This window comes from Uranotaenia lowii, chromosome 1, assembly GCF_029784155.1.
Source record: "Uranotaenia lowii strain MFRU-FL chromosome 1, ASM2978415v1, whole genome shotgun sequence".
NCBI classification, from domain to species: domain Eukaryota; kingdom Metazoa; phylum Arthropoda; class Insecta; order Diptera; family Culicidae; genus Uranotaenia; species Uranotaenia lowii.
The window spans coordinates 183,319,367-183,340,383 of NC_073691.1; the positions used below are offsets into that span (position 1 = coordinate 183,319,367).

At 38.9% G+C, this 21,017-nt stretch overlaps 2 protein-coding genes and 1 long non-coding RNA gene across 6 annotated transcripts in view; 1 reads left to right on the forward strand and 2 right to left on the reverse strand.

Annotated features, from left to right (window-relative positions):
* Nucleotides 1–21,017, reverse strand: part of LOC129739720 (forkhead box protein J3) — a 103,137-nt gene that overhangs the window by 73,852 nt on the left and 8,268 nt on the right. Inside the window, exon 2 of the mRNA XM_055731234.1 lies at nt 10,579–10,605. Within this exon, the coding sequence (XP_055587209.1) occupies nt 10,579–10,605 (27 nt within the window). The remainder of the gene's footprint in view (nt 1–10,578; nt 10,606–21,017) is intronic.
* Nucleotides 1–21,017, forward strand: part of LOC129739792 (uncharacterized) — a 35,989-nt gene that overhangs the window by 6,743 nt on the left and 8,229 nt on the right. Inside the window, exons 2-3 of one of the 4 annotated variants that reach the window (XM_055731321.1) lie at nt 2,209–2,360; nt 8,498–8,791. In XM_055731321.1, the coding sequence (XP_055587296.1) occupies nt 2,209–2,360; nt 8,498–8,791 (446 nt within the window). Of the gene's footprint in view, nt 1–1,819; nt 2,361–8,497; nt 8,792–21,017 lie in introns of those variants that run through there. The other 3 variants (XM_055731315.1, XM_055731329.1, XM_055731337.1) reach the window with 3 other exon arrangements.
* On the reverse strand, nt 12,352–14,308 carry LOC129739832 (uncharacterized). Its single transcript, XR_008735987.1, has 3 exons — nt 13,343–14,308; nt 13,204–13,276; nt 12,352–13,119 (listed from the first exon to the last, which is right to left on the reverse strand). It is a non-coding gene; the product is annotated as an uncharacterized LOC129739832 (long non-coding RNA).

The window sequence follows — 21,017 nt, forward strand, 5'->3', positions numbered from 1 at the left end:
TATAAGTTGGAGAAACTGATCAATACCATGACTAAAAAAAGTGTGCGCCGGCCAATGGGAGATACCAAGAATAAAGTAGAAATTTCTTTAACAAAAAACGGTAAATATTTTTTTTCAAATTTTTTCATGAAAGATCATAACATTACCTTCTTTTTCTTCATAGAAAGTATTTGGTTCAAACGAATGGTTTTTGAGATACAGGCATTCGTAACTGTCCCATTTCTAAAAGAACTAAGCTTTAGTTGATTTTCGGCTGTTTTTGGGTCTCCCACTGGGACTTTCCTGGATTTTCTCGATACTGCTTAAAAAAAAAATCTCAATGAGATTCATCATTGGACGCTACCTTACGAACCACTCGGCAGCTTGTCACCAATTTTTTTTACACGTATACATTATATTGATAGGAAGCTTCACCGAAAATTTTTATCAATTCCCAACTTTGCATTCAAAAGTTACTAACAAAATAAAGTGTTGCGTTTTTTTCGAATACACTCCTTATTCATGTATAAAAATATACGAAAAAGAAAAATATCTGTAACTTTTTTCACTTGCGATAAAATGATTTCAAATATTCTACAAAGTTGTTTCTCATGTTAAAATCTGTACGTCATAAAGTTTGTGTTGTTTTGCAGTGTTGCCAGATTTAAATATGATTTTTTGAAATTTTTTACTATTTCCATACTGAATTTTCTCTTTTCTATACCAATTTGAAGGTCTTCGAGGGTCGCCTTAGAGTTATACGAATGAGCTAAAACTTTGCCAGTATTGTTTTATCATTTATTGGATCCATAATGGGAGGTGGGAGCTAGGTTTTAAGAAAGTTTGAAAATAAGAGTAACCCTAGTGTTCAATCCACCAATAAGGTCAGTTTTAACAGAGTGCCACTATCTCAGGGAGAGCTGACAAAATGTTTCATAGTAGTATAGGACTCTGATACATAGACTAAGAACTCCAGAATAATTTAATGAAGATTTTCCTATAAGAATAAGTATAATATAGGTTTTGTAACACTTTTGACGGACTTTTTTTTCAAGAATCCAACAACAAGGGTCATTTTCCCTAACACTCTCTTTTGAGGGGCGTTTTATAGGTTTCATTAAAAATACACTTAAAGCAGCATTTTATGAATCTTGTATTGAAAAAAAAATCTGCTTACGTTACCCTTTAAAGTTAAAATTTACAAGTAACCCAGTAAGGTGGAAACGGCCGATTTAGGATATCATACCCTGGTACCGCCAACGACCGCATCAATTAGCAACTGAACGCTTGACACATACACTAAATGGGGAAATTGTTTTGAAACTCAATACTGCGAATTAGCTTTCAATTATCTTTTAGTGCCTTTAGAACTGTTTATGAGTGTTAGCTAATACCCGGGTGATTTACGCAGCTATCAATGGCGTTTGTTTTTCTACAGAATTTTCACAGTGTCCACTTCCTTCTGGGTGGTATTGCACAAAAACTTAAACACTGTGGACAACATCAAATTGACGAAACTGACGTCACTGAGATGGGCCTTTGATGAAAATATTCGAATTATTAGAGCCGAGATGCCAACGAAAGAGCTGAGCTGAAAGGGTGGAGAAGCGCAAGATTTTCCCTGACGCCCGCTCGATGTGTTTGTGATAAAAGATTATTCCCTTTGCATTGTCCGCGAGAATGATTTTTAAAAATATGAAAAACCGAAACGGACACAAAAAAATATGCCCCCTCCTTTAACAACAAGAGCAATAACAAAAATTACGTCCGTCTGGTTGCTTGTGTCGGTTGGTTTCTTTTTTTTTTTTTTGACGGACTGGCCAGACCGGCCCCGGGGCATTTTGATGGTGATTTCGAACCAAACACGAACGATTCCCATCATCATCGGGTTAGTTTCGCGTTTATTGTCCGGCTGATCGCACTTCCCAGTATCCGGTGGGGCTTTAGTAAGGATCGAGATTATTCTTTTGGGTGATTGCGTTGTCAGTACTTCTTGGTTGCTCGAAGATTTGTGGGGTTGCTCGAATATAGACCCTTTACAGAATGGCTCTCGATGAACCGACTACTCAGGAGGGATCCCACGGGGAACAGGAACTCCAGAGTCCAGCGAAACGTGACGATGCTCCCGACTACTACAAGCGGCCAAAGTTCAAGCGAAACATAATTCCGTTCGAAACGGACGATCTATCGGTGCGGGTAATTCGTGAACGTTTTCTTGTTCCGGACCAGGTCAAGGAGAACAGTGCGGCAGCCAAAGCCGGACTCAAGCTGGGCGATGAGATAGTGAAGATCAATGGAGCGGATGCTTCGGCCATGCGACTGGCCACGGCCGAATCCGTCATCAAGCAGGCCGGCGAACAGCTGCAGCTGGTAGTGGCCAAGTAAGCCCCTTCTCCGTAAGGCAGGAGTGTTTTGAATTCTATGATCTTCCAGGATTTACGTTTCCGTATTTGACTGTTTGCATGATTAGTGTCGATTGAGTGTTATTTTATTCGTACAAAATAGTCTTTATAGATGGACTGTTGAAAAACCACCCCCTGTTCCGTCGGTTGTGTGTTAGTGTTTTAATATCTCTCTTTCTAGTCGGCGACCAGCAACGGTCACTGAAAGGATTTTATTTTTAAAACGATTTTTAATATCAATTTTCAAGCGGGGATTTGTGAGATGAAGAAACATGGCTACTGAATGACGGGTGGCTATTAAAATGATCGGACGAAGAACGAATTTCCTCGTGAAGAATATTGTGTTTTTTAATAGAAAATGTGCCAACAAGAATATCCACATGCACGCTTCAACTGCATGGATGGGTCTGCTTTCAGTGTGCGGTTTGATTAAAGTTTATGCATGAAATAAGATTGGCTATAAGGCATTGGCGGTTTGTAAGTATTCAAAACAATATTTGGTTTAAAAAATAATACTGAACGGAAACAACAACAACAACAAACCCTAACAGTTACAAAACATCTCGAAAGATTTCAACTTGATTAAAGGAAAAAAAATATTGAAGACATTTTAGATTATAGTTTCATACTTCACGGTTTTTCAACTTCGAATATGTGTAATAAAAAAACAAAGGCAGATTTTTATTCACTTTCTTTTCCAATACTTCTTAAGACTGCACAACTTTCAATTTAAAATTTTGAAGTATGCGAAAAATGTACGCACTATCTTACAAGACGGAAACGGTTCTTTTTAGTACTGTCCGTATAAGAAGCTGTCAAAACTATATTTTGGATTTTGAGAAAATGTATTTAGTGAATTTTTGCCCGTAAATTTAGTGCAAATTTTATCAAAATGCAATGACTAGTAAAATTATGATTCCTGACAAACAGCCTCAAGTAACCGATTACTTTTAGCAATAAAACATTATTTTCTTACATAATCAAACTAAATGCTGCTTAAAACTTATACATTACTTAGTGCGTGACCGGTCATTATGAATCAACACATTTGTTTATATACCAATGACATCACTAAACGCATCGAAAAACAACATCTATAAAAAAATCGAAAATTTTCCAAGGCAAATCTGTTCAACGAAAATGAAACTATCGTTTCAAGTCAATTTTAGGGGAAGTATGTACTATCTACAGGGTGGCCACCCAAATTCAAATTTCGATTTCCCGCTTTTTTCTGATTTTTTCCCGCAGGGTCGTACAAAATTCCCGTTTCTCAAAAACAAAAAAAAATCGTTCCCAAAAGCTCAATTTAAAGGTTTTTAAAATTTAATAAGTGATTGAATTATAATTTTTTTTGAATAATTCAAAATTCATAGCACATAAGACAATTACAATTTTTTAAAACCTCACTGTGATTTGATCTATTTTCGTGCATTTTCATATCTCGCTAACAAGAAAAACAATTTTCAAATCAATAAAAACATTTAAAAAGCCAAACCAAAATGAGAAATTGTGCTAAGTTTAGAACTAAACAGAAATTGTACCGGTAAGGGTAATTTATGAGAATTTTTGAAAGCAATGATAATAAGAAATTCACCATCTGAAACAGATTATTTTTAAAAGATTTGATTTTGAAGTATTTAAAGTATTTAAAACAAGGTGGAAAGGTTTCGTTTCCTTAGAAACTTTTGGTCGATACCAGTTATTTTAGTCATTTTAAATAAATTGCATTTTTTTTTTTTGCAAAAATATGTTTTGATAAGTAATAAGAATTCGATTGCAACTTGAATTTTGAAATTTGGCCCACCTCACCCTGAGATGATCGGGTTTTAATTTCAAGTGCAGTTTTTTGGCATATGTTCCAACTTTAAGCTAAGTTAAAGTCAAGTGAAGTAAACATGTGCATTTTGATAAGTACACCCTAGGGAGGTTTAACTCACAATCTTTCGAATGAAATCAAAAGAAATGCAAGATGTCATAGGATGGGCTGAGATTTTGTCGAACAAAATTTTCATGTTTTGAGCGGGTGATCCTAAACTTATGGCATAAGTGTTGTACTAAGCAGCTGAGCCGAAAATTCCCGATTTCTTTGAAGAATTCCCGACTTTTCCCCGCATTTTTCAGATGGATTTAAAATCCCAACTTTTTCCCGCATTTCTCGAATGAGTGGCCACCCTGTATCTAATTAACAAAAACCCTTTTTCCACTAGGAGCACAGTAATGCTTAGTTAGCTAACAGGCGTCAAATTTCATTATTTGAACGGAGACGAAAAACAAAATATTTCATTTTTGGCTATCGTTAGCATAATTAAGTGATGTTTTTTCAGTGAAATGGTCTAACAATGATGCCAACATAGAATAGATGTCATATTTTTGAGGAAAACTTCCCTGTTTTTTTTTTAAACAAAAACTCAAAGGGTGATTTTTGGCGGTAAATAGCAAATGTGAATTCAATGACTACTTGATGGTACATATAATGAAGTTCAAATTATGATCTTCAATTGTAAATGTTCTGACCTCCCAGTTAAGAGCCTAAGTATAACTTGAACTTGTTCTGATTTTAAACTACAAATTCTAAATTCTACAAAAAATCTACCAAATAATGTTTGCACTGATTTCTAACTTTTAAAACGCATTTTTATTTTCTAAATTAAAATACGGTTTCACAGTCTGCTTTCAAATTTTTCTGAATGTTCAACATTGTGAACTTTAAACTTTTTTTAATGTGTAATTTGATTGCAATACGTCGTTACAGTAGAAATTGTGATTGACGAGAATGTCGAATTCTTGTCCACGTAGAAGGGGGTAGGGGTTGGATAATGTCCACGTGGACATACTTCAAAAATATTACTCAAATTTAATTCAATGAAGATATTTTCATTGTAAATTTGGCATGTTGGCATTTCAATCAAATAACCCAAACAATGTTCGCTCAAGTTCAAAATAGTTTTTGTCCATTTCTTTCAAGCAAACTGATGTCAATTTTTTTTTTATAAAATCATCTGATTTTTCATGTGTTTGCTTGAATTTCGACGCTCAACGTTTTCAAAAGTTATGAATTAGAATGTATTCTATTTGTTTGATCTTTTGATTTCTCTGAACCAAGAGAACAAGAAGACATGTAGTCCGTCTAGAAGAAATGGTAGGTGAATTTCGATAATATTTTCATTCAGTAAAGGAATTGCTCATTTGTTACTGAAATCAACCATTTTAATTTCAAAAACTTTAAAAAATTGTATTCAAACTAAAAAAATAGACGGAGACAGTGGAAAACATGCATTACAAAAGAATAAGCTTACAAAGGAATTTAACAAATTTCCCGAGTCATTCGTTTCGAGTCGTTAGATACAAAGTCGAATCGATGTGGATTTAGTTTGAAAAGCATTGGTCTTTGATGAATGTTAAAAATTATGAATCATGAATGTTACACTTATACAGCCTTTATAAAGCTGAGTTAAACAACTCAGCTTTATCACATGATGGAAGGACCTTCGGATGCCTAAATATTTCCCTCAAATGCAATTTATAGAACAAGCCCTAAGGCTATGATCAGCTAGTATCAGGGCACTTCACTCTAGAATCCTCACGATGTTCAAACTAAGCATCGGAGTGGAGCTCTTGATCTTAACTATGATTAAAAGTCCATGGTTATTGGGGATTACTGAATGCAGATCCCTTAACTATGCAGTAAATCTGTTTCCGACAGGCACCAAGTAAATAACTAATAGGTAGTGAGCAGTTCCATAGATCGCAATCTGTGCAACCGGTTTTAACGCAACGTGACAGGTGTGTTCTGATGGTCCAGGAAATTTATGTAAAAACTTAATTTAAGAGGTCAAATTCTTCAAGATGCCTACACATGAAAAGGTTCCCACTAGATTCCATATGGTTTTTCCAGGTGAATTTGTGTGAAATATCAGGATTTTGCAAAGGTTTTGCTTCGGTAGTAAAAAATAATAGACCAATACATGACTGAAAAAAGCGTGCAAAGATAAAAAGAAGATTTTCTGATAAAGTTAGAGTATTTCTTTCAATCAACGATAAATTATTTTTTCTATATTTTTAAATTAAATATCATTTTGACACCTTCAATTCCTATACAGAAAGTTTTTCGATAAAATGAATAGTTTTTAAAATACACACGTTTGTAACTGCCCGGATTCTAAATGATTATAGCCTCATTTAAATAAAAAGAAACCCGATTAAAATAAAAAAACGATACATTTAATTATTTTTTTAAATCATTGATTTACATATATCCACCCTGTTTGGTTCTATAATTGTTTTGATATTGGAGGTTCAAAGCACGGTTAGAAACATGATACGTAGACTGGCCCATAACAAAAAAAAATCCTTTTATTTCACGCGGCACCCCCTAGGTGAAAAAATGACTTTCTGAAGGTTTCAGTTGATTTGGCAGAAGCACGATCTGGCGCAAAGGACTTGAAATTTGTATGGATATTTTCGGCAAAATGTATGAAAACCCGACGACTTTTACTCTTTGCGTTCTAAAATATGTTTCCAGTATGCTAGGAAGCTCAGAATTTCAGGAATTGTAGTTCAAACGATGACAAACAAGTTTGTAGAAGGTTGTGCTGCGATACGAGTTGACTGTGATGAGTTTTTTGCAATTGAATGTGTGATTTTTTTCGCATTTCTTTTATATATCTTGAACGGTGTATGGGCTCATAATCGCACTAACTTAAACTCTTTTTTGTAATCACAAAACAATGCCGCAGTTCATACTTTTTGCAAAGATATTTGTTATAAATAAGCTACAACTTTGCCGAGGATACAAACTTTCTATCTGTTATTCTCATTGTGTGACAATGCGATTAAGTTAGTACTAATAATATACCTATACACCGTTCACGATATATCGATGAAATGCGAATAAAATCACACATTCAATAGCAAATAACTCATCACAGTCAACTCGTATCGCGTCACAATCTTCTACAAACTTATTTGTCATTGTTTGAACTACAATTTCTGAAATTCTGAGCTTTCTAGCACACTGGAAACATATTTTAGAGCACAAAGAGTGAAAGTATGTCGATTTTTCATACATTTTGCCGAAAATCTCCATACAAATTTCAAGTCCTTTGCGCCAGCTCGTGCTTCTGCCAAATCAACTGAAACCTTCAGAAAGTCATTTTTTCACCTTAATGCACCAACCAAGGGGGTGCCGCGTTGAAAAAAATGTTGTAAAAATCATCCCATACAAATTTGGGCCAGTCTAATGATACGGTAGCATTTCGACGAGCACAAAATTCCACATTGATCATATCTCGAAATTCAATTCTAGACTGACTCGAGTGGTTCTATTCCACTCAAGTTTGGTGGCCAAAGATTTGTGATATTAGAAGGCGCATCATGCTTTTGAAAAGGAGGGTCGCCATACAAAATCAATGAAATACATGTCATATTCCAAAGAATATTTGAGTGAATTTGAAACACAATCATGTTTCCACTTCAAAATGATCTAAGCTAAGTGGTTGTTTTCCAAATTCAGTATGGGTAACGGGATTTTTTTTCTATCTAATTTAAATAATTTCAGATTTGTTTCATTTTTTCGACCTAAAAACATGAGGCCAATTTTTAAGAATTTTTTGTCCATGATATTAGAGGTTAGATTTTTCCGTGAAAAAAATTGAACCATATTTCATGATGAAAATCACTAAATATATGGCTATAGAATGGAATTATCGTGAAATGTTAGATGATTCAGACGGTACTTTCAAACACTTTTGAACGATAATTTACATTATTTTAAGAAGAAGTTATCTGTTGTTGAATAATTAATTTTAAAAGCTGATAAAATTTCAATACGTTAAATCAAAATCTAGTTCAATTTGGCCTTTTTTAATATTGAAATAATTGAATTAGCATTTTTTTTTAAACTAAACACAACAATCACAAGGCGCCACACGATTCCAAACAGCGTGAAACTTTAAGCACCAACGCAACAGTTTGTTATGCAGTTTTTCGACAAATTGCCAAGCAAATTTTACCATCAGCGATTCGATGCGCCGCTGACCACCTTTATTTCGCTGGGCTTTACAAATTTGAACTTGCAACTTGCAAAATCTACAGCGACTTTATCTTTCGAAGCACAGCTCCGAACAGCAGGTTGTTCCGCACCCGCCCGAGTACTACAAATGGCCGCACCAGAAGCATAACGTGATGCCCTTCGAAGTGGAGGATCTCTCGGTGCAGGTAATCCGCGACCGTTTTCTCATCCCCGAGCAGATCAGCTGGCATAGTCCGAAGGTGGCCAAAACTGGCCCCATTCAGGACTTGCTGGAGTTCAACGATCAGGAGGCGGCTTTGATGATGTCTGAATCGGCGGGGCCCATGGGGCCAGTTTCTTCGGGGGAAGCGCCGCCGCCATCAGGCCCAGAAGCCATCAAGTAAGATCCGGAATAGTTTGACTCTGTTTTCTGCTTTGTGAATGTCCCTCTAAGTGTTGATTGAAACGTGATATTGATGTGAGCGTGATGTTTTCTCAAAGGTTTTATGGTTTGCACCGACCATGATGAAATTTGTGCGCATTTATTTTAAGTAAAAACTATGTTAACATCTATTCGAAAGGGAGGTGGTGTAATGCAACATGAAAGTAACGAAACGGAAAGACAAAAAGTCGCAAACGTACAATCTGGGTGGTTGCACGATATGTGTCAAGGATAATCACGCACGGATTGCATGCATGTATGTGGATTGTTTCTTGTTTAGTAAAGTTTGTGCATGAAAAATACTACAGTTAAATTGTTATCAAACCTTTTGTTTTGCAAATTTGGATTAAGACACTGGGATAAATATTCCAATAAATTTTTGTTTCATAAACGAGAATTTTTTTGAAATATTTTTTTTTGTAAACTGAAATATTAGAAAGTCTGACGGAGGATCGTTCAGCGATCTAATGTGCTCTGCCGAAACTTAACAGATTTGAGCACGTTTGTTTAAACTTTGTTGCTGTTTGTTTGATCAATCATTTATTTTTTGGGGAATCTCCTTCTGCTTTACCACTACCGAAGTGCGACGTTTGTACGTCACTTTAGCATAACAATATCGAGGTAGAACATTTAGCACACATAATAACACCAGTGAGAGGTTTTCAGTGATTTAAAAAAAAATCAATCAAGCGATTTTGTCAATGATTGATGATTAAATCATGATGAAACATTCGCGTTAGTTTAGAACGGACCATAATTTGGACTAAAAACCAGTTGGGAATTGAGTAATATTGACCAATAAGAGAACTGGGTAATATTGTCGCTGGCAACGATTTGAAGTCTATGAGATACAAAACCTTGCGCTCTCTTGCATTCTTCCGATAGGTACGAATAAGGTGTCGGATAACGCCCAATTGGTGTAATTTTCGTCGCTTTAGAAAGAATTGAAATTAATATATGTATATTGCCTCCACTTTGGTAGGTAAATGCTGTTTTTTCAACTTTCATACGATCGTTCTATAATGTAAATGGAACGTATATCAAAACAACATTAGAATATAGCTACAAGAGTGTTTGCTGGTTCCCTCCCATCGAACGCTGCACACCTCCTTTTCACATTCGTTCCACATTTTGGTCACCTGAGTCTAGAGTCCCGAACCGTTTTTCGACTTTTTTTTACGCTTCTGCTTCATTATTTTCCAAAATCTCCCGATTAGTCGGAACTGCGGTCGGTTGGGTGGATTTATGATTTAATAGATAAATCTACGTTATTATCGAGGTACCACCGGATAGCTTCCCGGTTGAAGTGGCAAGGCGTCAAATCTTGTCAAAACTTCAAAGGAGCCTTATGGGTTTCATTGAAAGTTAGTACGCGGTTGTTGAGACATTCTTTCTTGTACAGCATGAATTCCATCGTATGATACGTCTCAAATGTTTGCTGCATATCTCTTGCCAAATTATAAGTTTTTTTTGGAAAATGATCCTTAAAAGCAGAGTTTTTGGCCAGAAAGCTGTCCGAAATCCATTTTAACATTTGTAGGTTTCATCGTCGATGAGCCGGTATCTTCGATACTTCGTCAAAACCTGCTGGTACAAATTTCGAGCACGACTTTTGGTGACGATACTTCACTTTAACGTTCTGTTTACTGAACTTTGAGTATCTATCAGATATATATTTTTCTAAAGAATACTGCCGATCAGCTTACTAGGTAAAGCTAAATTACAAATAACAAATTTGTGCTTACCCCTACTATGAGTAGAATGTCAGAAACCTGTAATGAAAAAAAACAAATTAAGTTTTGATATTCGTCTTGTTACATCTAGGTAAAAAAGGTAAAACCATGCACGGGTGAGTGCAGCAGATACGAACAGAATCATTCATAAAACGTGTCAGCTGTTCCAAACAACAGGTAAGCAGACAGTTTGGCGGGATTGTGTCAAAACAAATTCGGAAATCTCTGCTCAACGCATTTCACCTGTCAGCCGGGGCGCTACCCAAAAAAAAACACCTGCCCACTTTTTTTAGACATTCTAAATAGTGACGACCAGAGGTTGCTCTCAAACATCTGGTCCGATTACAAATTCAAGGCGAAATCGATCATTCTATCGTCAGAATTCCCCCAATCCCGAGTCTCGAAAGCTGTGACGTGAGTTATTTGCCCAAACTATTCATTGACGTATGTTTCTTGAAAAACACTTGATGATTTAAATGAGTTGCGGCGAGCAGAAGAATTAAAAAAGCATGCACGAGCTCGTTGATCGTGAAAACACCTATCCCAAGAAATTTACTACTGAAGAGCAACAAGCTACATTCGAGAAAAATTGGATGCTATTTTCGAACCGCGATGCCATGAGGATTCGAGCGGCCGACTGACTTGTTGTTGCGAAACTTGGCTTGGGACCGATTCTGTTATCGCTGAACGTTCAAGACGACAACACAGGCCAGCCCGGATGGGTGTCAACGGCCGGTCGACGTACGAACCGGTGCTGGCAGTTGGAGAGCGAAGTAATGAGAAAATAAAATCGACCACCATCATCCTTTCGCTGAACCGGGCGAAAATGGGACAAATGAAAATGCAAAATTTTCCGGTGATCTTGCTGCTGTTGCTTGCTGAGAAACGGCAGAAAAACAGATGCTGTGTCAGTGATTTTTACTAACGCAGTCAGCAGCATTGTGGGAATAATTTAATTTGAGGGATGGTTTGGTTTGGTAAACAATTGCCATGTTACTTTCCTCGAGTCGATAGTTTCACGATACTTGGATTTTATTTATACTCTCAAGCGAAGCAGAGGTTTTGCCGTCATTTATTTATTTACATAGTATCCCGCCTCAGGGATATAACTCGACGAACATAATTCCTTAAATTCACTCGGTCATTGGCAACCGTTCTCCAATTTTCGGACATCCCACATTCGCCAGATCACGTTTCACTTGGTCTCGCTTTTGTCTAACGTCCTGCTCGTCTCGTTCCTACCGGATTCGTAGCGAACACTTGCTTTGCACGACAGTCGTCCGGCATTTTCCCAACATGTCCTGCCCAGCGTATCCAGCTAGTCTTCACCTTTTTCTTGATACTGGGTTCGCCGTAGAGTGCGATTTCAGGATTCCATCTAAGTTTCCGAAGAGCGAAGCGAATAAAGGCTCGTTGAACACCTTCAATGGATTGACTTAGGAAGTTAGGGTCGATTGGTACGGAGCCCAAACAGGAGCTGCGTACTCAAGAATGCTTCTGACTTCTGACAATCGACCAATAAAGCGTTTTGTGGGTGTATACATCGTTAAAATGAACTGTATTTCGACGAAGGAAACCAAGCATCGCATAAGCCTTTGAAGTAAGTGGCGTGATCTTGAGAAACTCACTATTTTACATTTGTCAACATTCACCATTCACCATACCGTTTCTCAGGCAACATCTCGTAACAGCGTTTAGATCATTCTGTAGTAAAATGTAGTCTAGCGGTGACGTAATTGGACGAAAAAGCTTCAGATTATCTATGTAGAATAGCTTATGGTGTAACTTGACAGCTGCTACACTCAGTGGGTGGGGAACATGGGAAAAGAAATTATGATGGAACTCAGGATCGTATGCTTTTCAACCCAAGACACTTTCCTCCGGGGAACTCACAGAAGGGATATCCAGAAGGAACCAAGCTAGACAGGGACGTACCGGGTGGTACTTCGCATGCTATCAACCGGGTCAAAATCTTTAATGAAATCAATATAAAGCGGAGCTAGCAATTCCCAACCTGGCCGATCAAGAGTGAAGTTTTGGGGGGCTTTCAGCCAATAACGTTACTGAGCAAAAGGTGTAAAGGAATCAAAAATTATCCCATAATACAGAAATCCTCATACGTTGGGTTTTACATAATTTGTGGGGGTTTATTTATAAACTTGGTTTCCCTAACTGTGTTTCTTCACAATAACGTCACACGGTATACTTGCGGTTCTTTAGGCACATTTTGGCCGGCCGATTGAAGTTTCTTCTTCCGTTGAACTCTTTAGCGTACGGTTGATGTTGGTCGAATTTTTATGGAGCAGGGCTGGACGGCTGGTTGTTTCAGCACCGCCCAGGGTATCACAGGCTCTTTACCGGCGTCCCGGAAGAGCCCACGATCCTCTGCAGGATGTCACCACCGTGGTTTGGTTCTTCACCACGAGGGGACGTGCTGATCGATTTACCAGTCGGATTTTGGCGTTCCGACCGCTCCTTTCTGCCCGTTTAGATTTTCTGCTGCGCCGTGCTGCTAAGCAATTGGATAGAAATACAAAAAAGGCCCTCTTGGACCTGCCAATAGGGTTTTAACATATATCTGTGACGTTTTTTAATTTACACGTGGTTTACATTTTTGTTTGTTTTTAGACAATTTACCTTTTTAATGTTGTGTTTCGTCGAATGCGGTTTTACACTGCATGTGGTTTTTGTATTGTCAACCACTTTTTATCTATTTAAGTAATATACATTTAATTAAGTTTTAACATTTTTACACTACATCATAGCTTCTACTAACCGTACTATTTTTTTTAACTTTTAGCTTATAAGATTTTAACTAGGTTTTTAACTAATGTATGCCACTGTAAGCCTTGCTGCGGTTTTACTTGGCTATACTTTTTTCTGTAATTATAGGAAAAAACTTTTTAAACATTTACACCACAATTTCACAAATTTTACGAACTTTTAATAACGCGCACTTCCGTTCTCTGAAACGGTCACAGGCAGAAAGAACTAGCCCCGCATGTGCACAAATCTACGTTACATTTGACCGACACACATACGAAGGAGAATGTAATTTTTACGCGGGTGTGTTCGCTCTCCGGGTGATCACACTTCCCCGGCATGTACCCTGCCTAAACCCGACGCCCATGGATATCCCTCAGAGAAAAGTGCCTGCATTTAGGCGTTTAGGAAAGAGGAATTGGATCTACTGTGGTATTACTCTCAACGGAGTACAGGAGTGGTAGGATTTTGTGGCGGAGTCACATAAAAAGCAGTAACAAACGGTTACATTACCCCATCGTCCCTTTTCAAAATGAATGTGTATACATTCATTTTGTTTCGAGAGAGATGAATGCGTCGTTGTACCTATCTTTTAATTTGATTGAACCAAATAAAGATTAAATCTTTGAACTTTTTCTTTTTAAATCACACTTCGCGTGTTTTCAAGTCAGCGTGTGACAGAAACAGCTGGGATTTTTAGCTCAGTGTATATTTTTGACGGTCACTCACGGGAAACGTCACTTGCAAAATCGAATGTATTTCCGAAGAAGAATACAAGAAGAATCTATAATCAAAACAACAAGTAGGTGGAAATGTTGAAATGAAGGAAAAATTTTAATATTGAATGTTTTCGATGTAAACAAACTGATGGTGGCTGTTGATCCTTAAGGTAAGTCCTAATTTTCACAAAGTAAGTTCCCATTAAGCGCTATGAATGCAGATTTTAGTTGATTAATTGCGTTTTTCTATCTCTTTTCAGTTCCTGCTAAAACTGCGGTGGAAAAATATCTGGAAATGATGGAAAACTTCAAAAATCTTCAGGTAAGGCTCAGTTGTTTGGTGGTTTTTTGTTTTGCTACGTTCTGCAACACATCCGAAAAATGTATGCACTACTATAGCCAGGAGTCTTAATGTTGTTTCTTTGTCGTTTCAGCTCTTCGCATCAACAACCCACAGAGGACGGGATGGAAGGAAATCAACAAAGAACGTAATTACAGGTGAGTTTAAGTATCGTTGTCAATCAAGAGTGGTAACTTTTGGTGTTTTTTTTCTGTTTTGTTTCTCTTTCAGGTACCCGGTTTTAAGTCTGCTGCCGAGAAGACACCAATCGATTTTCCAGAGGCGTCTGCCAATTCGTACGAGCTGGTTCCTAGCCTAGCCAGGACCGTACAAGGGAGATAACACGGACCGAGTTTGGCATTATATTTGCCGATGGCTGACGATTGACGGAAATTCCTCTTGAAGACCTTCTGGCCTACATCATAAACCGGAGCAGGAGTTTTATAACGAAGATTGTAAGTTCTTGCATTTTTTTCATAATTTTTCTTTATGTTTTTAGAAACGATGTCGCGAATAAATTGATTCGTTTGGAGATGCTGCGTTTGCCTATCACTATCCGAAATTCCACAAACATCCCTATCAACACGATGTTCCTCTCCTGAATCGACGATTTCGTGCCCGAATATTGTCTTATATGGAGAAAAACCTGTGGCACTGTGAGGAGTACTGTTCAGTGCATGCTCGATTTCGGATACACGCGTATCCCAACGTGTCTGATCAGACCTCGCGTAGGTCCTGATACACGCGTTTATTGTCCGGTTTAGTCTTTCTACCGGATTAGATTGGCTATGGTATCGCGAATTGGTCCAATGACGAACTTTAAACCGGTCGAGGAAAGCTTTAAAATCCTTCGAAAGGAATGTCGATGCGTTATCGGAAATCAGGCACTCTGGTGTGGAGTAACGCCTGAACCAGTTTTCCTCGAGTAATTTACACACGAGTGGGGTGGAAATTTTTTTAACAGGGAATAAGAGGCAGAATTTTGAGAAAATATCCATCACAACCAAGAGGTGCAAGTTTCCTTGTTTACTCCTGGGGAGTGATTGGATGAAGTCTAGTCCTATAATTTGGAACGGTTTCGTGGCAATCCTTTGGTTGCCCATCGGAGGGTGTTGCGATCGATTAGAGGGCTTGCACTCTTTACATACCGTGCATTTTTGGATGTAGGATCGAACGTATCGTGCCATTTTCGGCCAATAATAAAGTTTTTTAATCTTCGCGAGTGTTTTTTTCGAAACCTAGATGCAACGAGTCGTCGTGATTTTCTATCAAAATTTGCTCTTGAAGATCTGGTGGTACACAAACTTTCCAGGCGAATTGGTAATCTGTGTTTGGTTCGTGGGAGGACAAGAATTTCTTTAGGATACCGTTCTCAACTCTAAAGTCCTTATTATTTTCAGGATCTTGATTAACTTTTGCTACCGTGGCGAGGTACCAGTTTGACTGACCAGGGCAGACCTTCAGCTCTTCAACTGCTCGCGATAACGCGTCCGGCACGATGTTGTCGGATCCACGTCGGTGTTTGATATCGAAATCGTATCGTTGTAACTCGATACTCCAGCGGCACAGTCTGGACGAGGTTCGCCAGCTGCTTCGCAGTATGTATGTAAGAGCTGAGGCGTCAGTATAAATAGTAAATTTTGAACCTTCCACATAGCAACGGAATTTTTCTACTGATTTGAGGACCGCCAGTGCTTCCTTCTCGGTGGCACAATACCGTTGTTGGGTTGTTCCCAACTTCTGCGAGAAGTAAGCGACGGGTTTTTCAACGTCGTCATGGAACTGGGTAAGCACTCCAGCTATGGCGAGATCGCTTGCGTCGCAGTGAATGCAAAAAGGCCTGCTGAAGTCAGGGTTTGCTAAGATAGGTGTGCTGATCAACAACTCCTTTATTTTAACAAACGCTGCTTCAGCTAGGTCGCTCCATTTAACGGCTTTCGGCTTGCCTTTGAGAAGGTCCGTTAGGGGCTGTACAACTGCACTGAAGTTCTCAATGAATCTTCGGTAGTAGTTGCACATCCCTAAGAACCTTCTCACGGCACGGAGTGAGGTTGGTCTCTCGTAATTGACTATGGAGTCTACACGTTCAGGGTTGGGTCGTAGTCCCTGTTGGCTCAAGATATAACCCAAGTAACCTACTTCAGCTACACAAAATTTTGATTTCGATATGTTAATCGATAGATTCGCCATGCTTAGTCTGGATGCAACTTCACGAAGACGGGCTAGATGATCCTCGAATGTGTCGCTTACCACGATGATGTCATCGAGGTAAACGAACACGAAAGGTTCTAGTTCGCCTCCGCCAAGTATGCGATCCATCAACCGGGCTAAAGTAGCCGGGCTGTTCACGAGTCCGTAAGGCATCCTTCGAAACTGAAAGAACCCTCGGCCTAACACTGAGAAGGCAGTGTACTTTTTTGATCGAGGATGAAGGGGGACTTGAAGGAAAGCCTTGGATAAGTCGATAGTGGATATGTACTTGGATGGACCGAGACGACTGAGAATCCTGTCGGCGTGGGGGAGTGGATAAGAGTCTCTGACGGTCAGTTCATTGAGCTTTCGGGCATCAATGCAAAGCCGTACAGTTCCGTCCGCTTTGTCGACGGGCACTAATCTCAACGACCATTCACTATAAGCTCTTTCTATAATTCCGCATTCTAACATTCTGTCCAACTCAGCATTAATTTGGACCTGTCGTTTTGGCGAGACGGGGAATGGGTTTATGCGTACTGGAGGTTTCTTTCTGGCTTCTTCGGTCAATTCTATTCGATGGGTGATCAGAGGGGTGGCATCTAACTTATCGTCCACGGCAACTTTAAACAAATCTTTGACTTCGTTCAGTTGATTCTGTTGGTCGAGTGAGAGTTCGAACACGTCCTGTGAACAATCAATTTCATCGACAGAGATTGAAACAAGTGATGGTACAATCCCAAACTTGACCCAAAAATCGGATCCTAAGACCAATTTTTGTTTCAAGGAAGGGATAACCAACAAATCTATCAATTTTGTCGCATCATTGAAAGTCACAGGCGTGCTCACGTAACCTAGAACTTCTAACGTTTGACCGTTGGCCGTAACTACATCTAGATCGACGGGATGGATTTTTAGATGGCACATTCTAATAAGATTCTCGGCTCCTTTACCTAATACGCTCTTATTAGCACCACTATCTAAGAGGCCAATAAGCGGAATATCATAAATACGGACTTTGGCAAACGGACGATCATCATTTTGTAAGTTAAGTAACAATTCATTGACTTCGAGGGAATGGGGATTGACATAATCGGATGGATTAACGACTTGGTACCCTATTTGGGCCAAATCTACGGTCTGATCGGAATTTTTAAAGGGATTTTGATTCTGTGAAACTACTTGCCCTTTCAAGCAGTTGGTCGCAAGTTTTTTTCGCAATAGGGGCAATTATTGGTTTCAAAATTCATAAACCCACAGTTTTGACAAAAAACATGAACAGGTTTGCTACATTCCTTGAAGTGGTGACCAGGAAGTCTACAGTTGTAGCATCTTCCTTCAGGTAATGGTGAATAATTAGATAGTAAGATTTCGAGGCCATCAGGAGCAGGATTCTTCTTACGAGATTGATCGAGGGTAGACTTTCCTGAGACTTGATACTGTTGCTTCTTTTTCTGGGTTTCTTTCCAGGGTTCGGATTTCGAGCTTCCGTAGAAGTACCGCGATTTTTGGTTCGGCGTTTCGATACCGTCCCGAGTTTTCGGTTTTGTTCCGGTCCTAATTTCGTTTACCTGACTACGAACGCGAGGATTTTCTTCAGTAGTTTGAAATTTGTACCAAAACGTGGCATCCAACTGTCGACCGAACGTCTTCAAATCAGCAAGGTTATCTATCTTCGACGCAATCGCATATCCGCGGTAATCGGCACGCATATTTCTAAAAATCATCTGAAATTTCCGTTTCTCAGAAATCGATTTCGTAAACCCGTTAAATATCTTCTGCATTTCGATCAAATAATTCTGAAATTTCTCCTTCGGGCCCTGCTTACGTGCAATCGCACGCATCTCGCTCACGTGATCGTGATCCGGCGATAAAAATTCGTTCTTCATTTCGCGAACTAGCTGTTTCCATGAGGCGAATTCCTCATTCTCAAAGCCGGACATGAACCAGGTCTTTGCTGGACCACGGAAGAGATTAATCGCTGACCGAAAAAGTTCTTGTTGGGACATGTTTTCCGAATTCGCGGTAAACTCAACTTCCCGGATAAAACGCATTAAACCTTGGCCATTGTCTTTCCCGTCATACCACAGGTTCCAATCGGAAACTGGGCGGCCCCTACGCGGAGGATGTGAATCATGACGAGATCTGCGTTCGCGACGACGAGGAGTGGGCTCGCTAGATTCCGAGTCCGATGGCAACACCCAATCTTCATCCGAGTCCGAACGTTCGACCCGCGATGGGCCCCGATTGCCCTTTTTTATACGAATATGCCTCACATACCGTTCGGCTTCTTCCGAATCTGAAACTCGCGCGCGGTACATTTGGGTCGATTTTAATTTTCGCGGCGGAAATCGCGGTTCGATTAAATCTCGAGCTACAGCGCCTTCTTCGCTGCTATATTTCTCACTGCTTAGCATATCATCGCTTCTTCCCGATCGATTACTATTTCGCGACAGCACAGGTTTATTTTTCCTACCGGAAGGTTTCTTCGACGGGCTCGTATTTGGAATTTGCGACAGACTAAGGTTTGATAACGATCTGGCTATGTTAACTAGTAGTTCCGATTGAACTTTTTGCAAGACGCCAATAGGAGAAAAATGGGACTGAAAATACTTGATCGTCAATGCCTGCAGCTGATCCAGATCTTTCAGATCTTGATCCAGCTCGGCAGCTTCCAGCGCTCGGGTGCATCTGGCATAATAGTGTGCTAATCTAGTTTTCAGGGTTTCGCGAATACCGTCAAAATGCACTCGGTTCTCAAGAATATCTGCAATGTTCTTTACCTCCGAATCTATAATTTGGATTTCCTCGTCAACAGATTTTCCCCACCGAGAATAATCGATATCAGGGTTCGATTCATTTTGTTCCACCTTGAGACGATCTTTCAGACGTCTTAGCAATGCAGCTCTCGATTCTTTTTCTGCGAATGGGACTGCTCTAATAGTTAACTCATATTCCATTTCATTTCGTGCTAAATGATGAGCCAAAAAGTTCGAATATATGTTTTGAATTTCGGAATCCATTTCCAATTTTATTCAGGTTCTAAAATACACAAAAAAAATAAATATAAATATAATTTGTAAACTCTATAAAGGATAAATTTTCAACACTATAAATAATTTGTAAATTTGTAAACACAATTTTTAAATTTTGCACTAGTAATAATACACTTCAAATAAACTTTTAACACCATAAATCGGTAATCCTTGGAAATTATGCTCCAGTGAATCGTTCAGAGGACGATTTTGGCACAATCAGAACTGATTTTCTTCCCTCTCCGGGGGATGGATAATGTAAAAGGTTGAACTAGTTTTTATGTGGGCGCCAGAATGTAACTTGACAGCTGCTACACTCAGTGGGTGGGGAACATGGGAAAAGAAATTATGATGGAACTCAGGATCGTATGCTTTTCAACCCAAGACACTTTCCTCCGGGGAACTCACACTTCCCCGGCATGTACCCTGCCTAAACCCGACGCCCATGGATATCCCTCAGAGAAAAGTGCCTGCATTTAGGCGTTTAGGAAAGAGGAATTGGATCTACTGTGGTATTACTCTCAACGGAGTACAGGAGTGGTAGGATTTTGTGGCGGAGTCACATAAAAAGCAGTAACAAACGGTTACAATGGCCATTCGCACAAATCGGTTACGAAATAAATGAATAATAACGGTCCAAGATGACCACCTTGTGGTATGCCAGACGGTATTACAAAATTCGAAGAGCAGTAGGAGTTCACTCTGACGTATGCTGTGCGGGAGTTCAAGGACGACGCAAACCAAGTTGTAATCCATTCAGGTAAAGGGTGTACGGAATCAATTTGCGACACCAAAAATTATTCGGCAAAATTCACCCGTTCAACCAATCACCTTCAAACATTCAGGGAGTGAAATAAAACATGTTATGAATATTTTCCCATGTTCGTTCTATTCAATTTCGATTCCATATCCAAATGCACGAACCTTCTTCTTTACACTACTGATAAGGTACTGTACAACATTTGGACCAACTTTTTTTTGCGTGGCAATCCATGTTTTTTTTTTTTTTTTTAGTTTTTTGTAGCGGCCCACCACACTCCCCCACACCAAAAGGCTCAATTGAGCCCCCTGGTAATGGACGCTACTGTTCTCAGCATGTCTGGCAGCAAAATGATAATAAGAGTAAACGCGAGCAAATTTTAATCATGCTGAGAACACAAATATTTATAATGTCGTGCGAGGAAATGTATTATTTAACTAAATTGACTACAATATGAAATCTCAATGGAAAATAATTTCCTTTGAAGAGATTCATTATTCGATATTTACTAATATACTATTTATTTATTGCTAATTTTATTATGTTATGTTCAATAATTTTATAAGATAAAATACAAACTACAAGATTTTTAAGAAAAATAATATTAGATATTAACGCTACAAAAGTACAAAAGGTAAACAAAA